Here is a 9,793-nt window from a genome sequence, read left to right as displayed (position 1 = left end):
TCTGATAGGGTCTCTTTTAAATATTCTTTTCCTGGTTGAAACACAGGATGGTATCCAGAATGACACCCAGGGACACGTGCTCTCTTTGGGGTCCTCCTCACTTTATGACCGTGGCATTCTTTATCACCGCATTGTCTTCCAGATTCAAAGAACTATTATACTTGGAGGGAATGAAGGAACATCTCCTCTTTCAATCCCATCCACCCAGCTAAGTTCCATCTCTGGATGCCCTTCTGATTGACAGCTTTCAATCTCTTAGAAACTGGAGGGGGGTGAGGGTGTGTGCATGCGGGGAAAGGGGAGTCAAGTTTTTAAGCAGGGAGGGGTGGGTGCTTTACTTTCTACTTCTTTTGTGTCTCTCTGCGCAGTAAGAAGGTCAAAAGCAAACCACAACTGCCTGCTGATTGACTGACACAGCCCAGAGGCTCAAAGTGGGATCACTGGGGGTCACACGTCACAAGAGGATGCTGGCTGGAATCACGTTTAGAGTCACAGAATGGAATATTCATTCCTGTTATATTTAAGTCATGTTAACAGCCACCTGCTCTCCTTAAAGAAGTTTACCTCTTCCTCCACATCTGGTAAACCACCAACTTGTAGTGATTCCATCTCAAAAAAGACAAGTCTCTTGAATCTGATCTTTTCTTTCCATTTCCACTGGCTTAGTCTTATAAGGGGCAGTACTCTGTCTTTCCCTGCTACCCATAACCAGTTATCTTTAACACTCCTACCGTAAGATTCATCCCCCTAACTTAAAAGCCTCTCATACTTCTCCATTGCCTTTCGGGTAAAATCCAAGTGTCTAAACCTGGCACACAACGTCCCTCCCAAATCAGTCTAACATACTTCTCTAGACCTCTCACTGTCTTTTCATGACTCTCCCCGTTTGTACATGCTGTTCCCTCTATCCTGAACACCTCTCTCTGTCTGGGGAATACTTCATCTCCCAGCTGGTGTGTCATCTAATCTGGGAAGACACCTCCAGCACCCTGGAGAGGGAGCTGCTGCTTCCTCCAGACTCTGGAGACACTTGTTCACAGCTTTAAATGAGTGCTTAGCACACACAACACCGCAATTCCTGGGGGCAGATGCTTGCCTCATCTCCTGGATTTGTCTTTATCTTTGTACCACCAGAACCTAGAACACTCCAGGTGCTCAATAAATGGCTGTTGAATAAAATCAGCATCACCAAGGCTTTGCTGAGTGCTAATATTTGATTAAATATTTTGAAAATATATACTTTATAATTTGTCAAATTAATTCTGCCAGCTAGAAGCATTCTCAGATATCTATATGTTGATTATTTTATCTTGTTCCCTTCTATTCAAAACTATTCAAAAGTGAAACCATGCTATGGGTTTTCTCCTATCCTTACCTAAGGAAAATAATTTCTTTTCTCCAACTGCACAATTAGAGGTGGGAGTTCTGTCATTGTGCCAGCAATGTAAGCACTATACTTTCTCTGGTGTACAGTGAACCCAGACAAGGGTATGTTCAGGCAAGGTAATGTTTGAATATGTTCTTGCCACAAACTGTATCTATTTGTTCTGGATTGAAAGCAGAAAAAGAAAATTATTTCACTGCAGTGCAAACCCAAAGGTTGCTTGGGGCTTAAAATTTTTTTTGGTTTAGTCACAAAACTATCACTCCAAAACATGAGGTTTGTCATTATAATAGACTACATAAAAATTTCCATACGGAGGCAGTAATTTAGAATGTAAACACAATAACTTTCTTTTAGAGGGGATTGATATTAGTTGATCAGAAAATGTTTTTAGAATGTTAGTAAATAGGTTAAAACAGTTTCTAATCATTAGTTACTGAAACAAAATCAAAAGAATATGGGGATACCTGCAGGAAGAAAAGAAGGAAATAGTAAATGATTTTTACTAACTTCTTTTAATAATTACCTTAATTATAATATTCTTAATGGTTTATTAATATAGTTTTTATTTAACAGATAGATGATTTCCCAAACTGTTAATGCCGAGTGTGGATTTCTTGAGGCAGACAAAAAAGGCGCAGAAAGCAATGTAAACCATCCTGTCAGCTTCCCCTTAACAAATCGCCCCGCTGTCAGAGGGCTCTGCATAGAAAAATGAGTCACGGACTTGTCTCTACATTGTCACGAGTTTACACTGGTTTTTAGGGTGATGAGCCAGCCACTGGCAAGCGTATGAAGGCTTGCTGTCTATGTGTGCTCTGTCCTTGCGAGCTTTCGTAACCACATGCACGTGCTGGTTCAGCATTTTCTGAGTGTCTACTCCTTATTAGCGACAGGTGCTGGAGGTACCCAGGCTAATAAGATGTGGTCCCAACAACCCTCACACAGCTCATAGGCCAGGGAGAAACGGGGACTTGAAATTTGATAATATTATGAAAAAGGGATACACAGCTATCATGTACTGAGGGCTCCCCATAACAAGCCAGACTTTGGGCCAAGAGCTTCATATCCATTTTTTCATTCAGTCCTCAGAGACACCCTTGGAGGGAAGGATTACTAACCAGATTTTTCAGATCAGAAAAACAAGTCTTAGAAAGGTTAATTAATTGGCGGAAGGCCACAGCGCCAGGCAGAAGACACAGCTCCAATCTTAAACACAGAAGCATCACGGAGAGAGGGAGGGGTGAAGCCGGGAGGGCCAGGCGCGTGAGGTTTTGCTAAGTCACGGGTTTCAAAATCAAAGAGTGTTGGAACACGGTTTATCAATGGTTTACTCAGGCTGGCTTTCAATTCCTAATTTTAGTTTCAGGGATTATTTTAACCTCGACTGTGAAGTTACAGACCTTTCCATCATTTTGCTGACAGCAAAATACTGATGTGTCATCTTAAGCTTTTCAAAACCCTTAACTTTTTTCTAGTGTTTTAGTTCCATTCAATATGACCTGAGTGAAGCAGGTCATTTTTATTTCTATTAAATTTAAGTTTTCTGATTTTTACTCATATATTCAATGAGACAATACCATGCTTTCCTGACCCGAAACCTTAACTGTTTGATAAAATATATATGGTGTCTCTCCTCTCTTCCCCTGTCCAGTATTTTTATTTCTTCACCTAGGTAACTTAATTTTTAAAAATCAACTTCTAGGGTTTCCTGCTATTTTGTTTTTACCACCCCTGTCCCCACTATTTCCCAATAACATTGCTTATGCAAGAAATAAAATCAATTTCCACATCTGGCTTTGTGATAATCTGTGCAAGGCTTATAATTAGTGTCTACAAAGGCAAATCTGTAGACAGAAAGTAGATTAGTGGTTGCCTAGAGCTGGGATAGGGGGATTGAGGGTTCTTTTGGTCAGTTTGGGTTGCTAAAACAAGATACCACAGATTGGGTGTTTTAAATCACAGGAAAATTTATTTCTCACAGGTTTGGAGGCTGTAAGTCTGAGATCAGGGTGCCAGCCTGGTCAGGTTCTTGTGACAGCTCTCCCTGGCTTACAGATGGCCTCCTTCTTGCTGTGTCCCTACATTGGGGGAAGTGGGGGCGCACTCTTGTCCTTTCATCTCCTTATAAGGACGCTGATCCTATCATGGGAGCTCTACCTCCAGGACCTCATCCAAACCTAATTGCCTCCAAATACCATCACACTGGGGATTACAGTTTCAGCGTATACATTCTGGGGGGATACAACATTCAGTCCACAGTAGGGGGTGATAGCTAAAGAGTACAGGGTTGTTGTTTTTTGGGGGGAGACAAAAATATTCTAAAATTGATTGTAGTGATGGTTGTACAACCTTGTGAATATACTAAAAATCATTGAATTGTACACTTTAGGTGGATTGCATCGTATGTGAATTATATTTTAATAAAGCTATTACCAAAAAAAGTTATTTCCAGTTTGTGAGGGAATAACAAATAGGGCTTTTAAAAGGTTTTACACAGTGCAAACAGTTTCTCTGGCAATTCATTCTGATCATCACATAGATATATAAGTATCATAGGAAAAAAGTTTTGAGTTTCAAGAAGTTTGATTCCATGGTATTTCCAATGGCACTTCCCACAAGCCGTTCTTTAGGACACTTGCCAGCATTCATCCAATGAAATGGAACGCAGTGATGGAGTCTCGCTTTCACTGTGTTAAGCACTCCTGCATTCAAGGAACTGAAAGGTATTGCAAGTATAACAAAACCAAAAGAGAAGCAATAGACTACTCTTTATGTCTGAGTAGTTTTATTATTTATAAAAAAACTATCATATTCTTTAATTCCAAAATTTCCCCCACAAGTAACTGTGTTGGATATTATCATCCCATTTTATTGACCAGGAAAATGACCTGCCCAAATTCATATGGCTGGCTAGCTGTCAGCGCCTGGATATGGTTTCTGATGGCAAGTTTACTACCTTGCCACTGCCTTCCCCATTTTTTTGTGCTGAATACTGAACGCCTCTTTTTCAATGGTTTAGACAGGGTGATCTCCATAAAACTGAAAAATATCCACCTTAGTTCATACGATCATCTTCATTTGGAGCAATGAGTAAATATTTAGACTCCAGAGGTACTGCAACCATCATATGGGAATAGAGCCCACAGACACCTTATTTGTTCTCAATGACTTCTCATTACTTCCAAATACGGACTACTCATATATAGGTGAAAAAGTCTAAGTTACACAACCCCATTAGGGTAACCCAGGTTGGAAGTAAGACAGCTTTCAACACCCTCTTAGACTGTGTTTATAAAGGGGGAGTGTTAGCAAAGTGCCAAAAAACAAGTTAGGAATAATGAGTTTATAGATAAATTAATGGAAGGTGTCACCACCACAAGCAGTAGAGGGCTCTCTAACACCACACAGAAGATAAGCGAGCAGAACCATTATTACCTGGCTTGTTCCCTGGTTAACTCCCATATCATCCACATGTTGTCAATGTTTACTTATCTGCAGAAGGATATTCTAAAGACCGGTGCTTAGAAAGGCCATATGAATTCTGCTAAGAAGTTTCAGTAAAATTTTCCCATGTTGGATCAATGATACATACTCATTAACCTTGTTGCTCTAAGTCTTTTTTTTTTTAAAGATTTTTATTGGGGAATTGGGGGGGATGGGAACAGTGCTGGGGAACTGGGGGAAAGGGAACAGACAAGTTGCTGTCCTTTTGTTCTTCAGTCTAGTTGTGGAGGACGTTGCTTCACTGGCCCAAGTTGGCACCATCATTGTGCTCTTCCCGGGCGAGGCAGATCAGTCGCCGGCTTCTGGACGGCCGCTCACTGCGGCTGCTGGCCGCTCACGCTGGCTGCTGGCTACATACGGTAGCTCATGGCAACCCACTGCAGCAGGGGCTGCAGCCTACGCCTTCGCCGGCGACTCACGGCAGCCCAGCTCCAAGATGAGCTGTTGTTCAGCATCTTAGCTGTAGAGGGCAGTGTCACTGGCCCTCATATGTGGGATCCGAACTGGGGCCCTCTGGTGTCCCAAGCCAGCTCTTAACCATCGTGCCACTCGGCTGGCACCTAATCACTAGTGCTCTTAACTTCATCCTCCATTCTTTGTGGTCATGAGTTAACAGCTCAATTGGAAAGGTAATCTAGCAAATCAAAATACTGGTGTGAAAGCTGAGAGTTGTCATAGACATAAGACTTGGAGTTAAGACTTTGTTTCTTAGCCTATTGAAGTCTTGCTATACATAAAATAGAAATCCTTACCTACAGATCCACAATATCTAAGGAAAAAAAAAACCCATGGAATACAAATCATGGACAGAACCTGAGGTACAAGTAAAGCCTGCAATCTGATAAAACATACTATCTCATTTGTGACAGAAGGTAAATTTAGTCACCTGAGGAGAGAAAACTTTTATTTAAATTCTTAATAGAGTTTTTCCACTTATTTCTGCAATATTTTGTTTCTCTTGGGAAATTTTTTCAGATGGCAAGAATAACCACACAATGCTACACAATGAGTTGAGTTTTATAATTAAGTATAAGAAGTACATGTAAATATTATTTAAAAAAATAATTGGGATAATGTAACCATCTCAATAGGTATGTAATAAGATCCTATCTTTAATTTAAGCCATTTGGCATGAATTACAAGAACTCAGTTCTTCATTTTACAGAGGGTCACACTGTAAACATTCAGCCTCTGCAGTTTTCTCTAAAGATCATGAGTTTCTCAATAGTCAACTCCATCCTGAAAAGCCTGCAAAGTACATCAAGTAATAAATAGATAGCAAGATGTATTAAAGCGAACCAAAGTATTTTTCATTCTTTGCTTTCAACCTCATCTGTTATTCTCATTTCAGTTACAGATTAGCAGTAACCAATTTATCTTCTGCATACTTTCACAAGATAATAAGACTAAAATAAAAGTCACTCACAGGCATTATAAGCTAAGTAGACATTAGGGTACAAACATGCCCTCTAATAAGATCATACCTTTATATGAGGTAAAATAAAATATAGGGCCATGTTATCCCTGTAGGCACATCTCTATTATTATATTAATCATACTTTCATTAATGAATTCACCACACAAACTGTAATTGTCTGGTAATGTGTCTGCATACTCACTAGCATGTGACCTCTTGGAAGCAGAGCTTGTGTCTCAATTACCTTAATATCACTGATGGTACAGGGTAGTGTTTGGTCATAGAGAAAATGTTAAATGACATTTTAGTCAGCTTTGTTTTAATAGGTAACACTCACCATCTAGTAAATGAAAGCATCAGTTATGAAAAGCAAAATCGCCTCACATAGGGTCATGACACTAAGCACTTGGGGATGTTTAGCACTGTGTTAGATTCTTATACATACCTGCTGCCAATGGCTTTATACCAACTCTAATCATTAACTAGAGTTTAGATCAGTGTTCCTCTGAATGTGCGGAACATTTTTATCAGATTTGCTTTTAAGAGAAGCTTGTTCAAATGTAATTTCCCTGTCACACCCAGATTCAGATTCACTAAGTCCAGAGAAGGAAGGCAGCAGGAAGAAGCTGATTTTAAAAATAAGCTCCCCAGGTAATTCTCATGCATGTAAAGTACAAGAAGCATTGGCTTCTCTGTTCAATACAAATAGTGAGCATAAACTTCTCGAGCTGGTATTTAAAGCTGTTCTTTTACTCATCCACTTTAAATTCTGTTCTAGTCCCTTAATGCTCTTCAACAGCATGGAGCAAAGCATTCATCCCATCAGTCAACAGGGCAGGGCTACTGCAAGGCTCTGCAGCCCTTCCTGCTTCAGGAGGCTCGCATCCTGACCAGAGAGTCACAGGAATCCTTAGCCAAAGATACTCAACCAGGAACAGGAAAGCTTTCTGCATAAGTGCTTACATTCACAAGAGATCCTCAACAAAGAGAACCACACAAACCAGGTGCTTGTCTGCAGGAGGTTTATAATCAAAGGCAGGCACAGGCAGGAAGTGAAGGCTGCAGGGTAGTCAATCAAATGAAACGCTCAGCATTAGGCAAACAGTGAATGTGCTGATCAGCATTCTTCAACGCAAATTCAAATAATTCCTCTTACACAGGTTTATTGGTAAGGACTAAAAAGTGCAAAATAATTTTGGAGGAAATGATGCTGATTCCACTTTAACTTTCACCAACTTAACTCTATAAACAATTTTCAGCAGTATAAAGATCGATTTTCTTCCTAAGTCACCAAGTAATTTATTAGAGAGTTCAGTAATAGCCAATATTTTTATCTAGAACATGACTTAAGACCCTTAAGAATTGATGTCATTAAAAGAAAAACAAGTCCCCAACTTAAAAGTTGGAAACCAAATCGAGACTACAAAAAAAAAATGTACATTTATTCTCTTGCAAGCGTCAAGCATGTGGGCCTTTCCACTGAGTTAATATGGAAAAACTTCGGATGTATCTGTAGACCACTTTCTGCTCCACCTTCTGTTCCTTTGGGTTATTAATTTTTAGAAAAGGTATTTCTGGGACACCCCATTAAGTTCCCATTACAGTGCACTTGTCATTACAGTGAAAGAAAAACAGCTCCACTGGCATATCTCCCAATATACATCTGCAGGAACCATTTTGCAAATAAACACAATTTTTGTTTACCTTATTTTCATTATTAAAACATGAACATTCAGTAAACTATTGGGTGGCATGGTTTTTAAAAATGAGATTCACTTTTGTCCTGGGTTTTTTCAATTTTATAAACTGTATTTACGATTTGATTTAAAAAATCATTTTCACTAATAAAACTGCCTTTAATAAAAACTCTCTAGTTTTCTTAAAGGAAGCATTTATATGGGATTAAAAGTCACTGCATGTAAAGCGGTTGAAATATGAAAATATGATTGGCAAAAGTCATTTTAAAAATCATAAAACGTGACCTTGGGCAACTTGGAGACTTCCTCTATGCCTCAGCTTTCCTGTTGTGAAATTGGAGGACTCGACCACGACATCACGGAGGTGATTTCCAGCTTTTACGTTCCAGGGTACATTATTCACTTGTTAGTTCACTAGCAGTGTTTGTTCTTTTTAACCACCCCCTTTGTTTAGATTTACCTTTCTCTGCTTTGGTATAATTCTTCTACCCCACCTTCCATAATTCCTATTAGAGTCATTAACGAACAAAACACTTGTGCTCAAGTGTTCTTACACAGCAGTACTTTAAAAAGGTGTCATTTGTGTAATAAAGCTATCTAGAACTATTCATGGGGAAATATTATCCTTAACGTTTATGTGCATGTATTTTAATGTACTTATGGATAGAAAATCCTTGCCTAGATCTGAACTCCAAAAGAGAGGGACCCTAAGATGCATTTTTAAACAACATTTAAGCATAGCTGGTATACAATCTTGTATTGGTTATACTACAATAGCTTAAGGTGTACAATATAGTTATTTGGCATTTTTATACCTTACAATGTGATCACCCCACTAATTCTAGTATTGTAAAAGGTCTGTAGCCTATCAACATCTTTTAAAATGAGCATAGAGCTTACACAGCTTTACAACATTGCTAAGAAGCTGATTCCGTTTTATTATAAACCTGTTCAATATATTCTTCAGTCCCTGTTTTTCTTCAGATTTCAAAGATATTTTCTTACATTTATTTTCTTTCAAGGAAAAGTGATTGAACATAATATTCCCGTGAAAAAGATAAAATGGGCATAATTATCAGTATAAGCAGTATACTATTTAATTTTCTCTGGTCTCAAAGAACATTATGTTCAATGGACGAGACACAGTTTGCAGCATATTACTAAAAGATGCCAAGTATTGGCAAAGTTATATGGTTTTATACTACTCAGAAAACACAGAACAGAATCAAAGAAAAGAAATAGGAAAGAATACTACCTTTGCAGAGGCATGATTTCACAAGCCATTCTTGTATAAAATTTGCAAGGGACCCTCACAACTGTCTGTTCCACGCCAAGTGCCAAGTTCCGTCGTCTGTACAGGGAACGTCTTCATACAGTGGCTCAGCTGGGCTTGGGGTGGGAGGCTGCTCCTCACAGCTGGAGAAGCAACTCGCTCAGCAGCTAGCCAGTGTACTGCTGCTCTCAGCCTCCAAACTTTTTCAAGCACTGCTATTTTATCGGCTGCCTCTCTACATTTACACTGCAGTCCACTTTGACCTTTTGTTCCAGGGAAGCTGCTAAACCACCCAGCCAATCAGAGGAGCAGCTGCTGCAGTACTTAAAGGCGCTGTGTCTTGTGCTGCTGCTGCTGCTCCTCCTCGTCTCTTTCCCCCTCCCCCTCCGTGGGCTTGCCTAATTCTGGTAACTTGAAACTTTCTTCTTAGCAGTTGGGAGAACAACCAATAACTGCAGCGTGAGCAAAGAAAGAGTCTTACTTCCCAACGTTACAGACAGCCGACAAGGAAACCC

General features: G+C 39.6%; 1 protein-coding gene across 6 annotated transcripts in view; it reads right to left on the bottom strand.

The window, feature by feature from the left end:
• FAM13A (family with sequence similarity 13 member A) overlaps positions 1-9,793 on the bottom strand; it is a 281,449-nt gene that overhangs the window by 81,961 nt on the left and 189,695 nt on the right. Inside the window, exon 1 of one of the 6 annotated variants that reach the window (XM_019629846.1) lies at positions 9,261-9,661. The exons of the other annotated variants lie outside the window; for them this stretch is intronic. Within the exon in view, the coding sequence (XP_019485391.1) occupies positions 9,261-9,289 (29 nt within the window). The 5' untranslated portion in view covers positions 9,290-9,661. Of the gene's footprint in view, positions 1-9,260; positions 9,662-9,793 lie in introns of those variants that run through there. 6 annotated transcript variants of the gene reach the window in all.

The sequence above is a fragment of the Hipposideros armiger genome, unplaced genomic scaffold (assembly GCF_001890085.2).
Source record: "Hipposideros armiger isolate ML-2016 unplaced genomic scaffold, ASM189008v1 scaffold_870, whole genome shotgun sequence".
Lineage (NCBI taxonomy): Eukaryota > Metazoa > Chordata > Mammalia > Chiroptera > Hipposideridae > Hipposideros > Hipposideros armiger.
The sequence above is the reverse complement of the archived record's forward strand: the minus strand, read 5'-3'. Positions and strand labels throughout refer to the sequence as shown.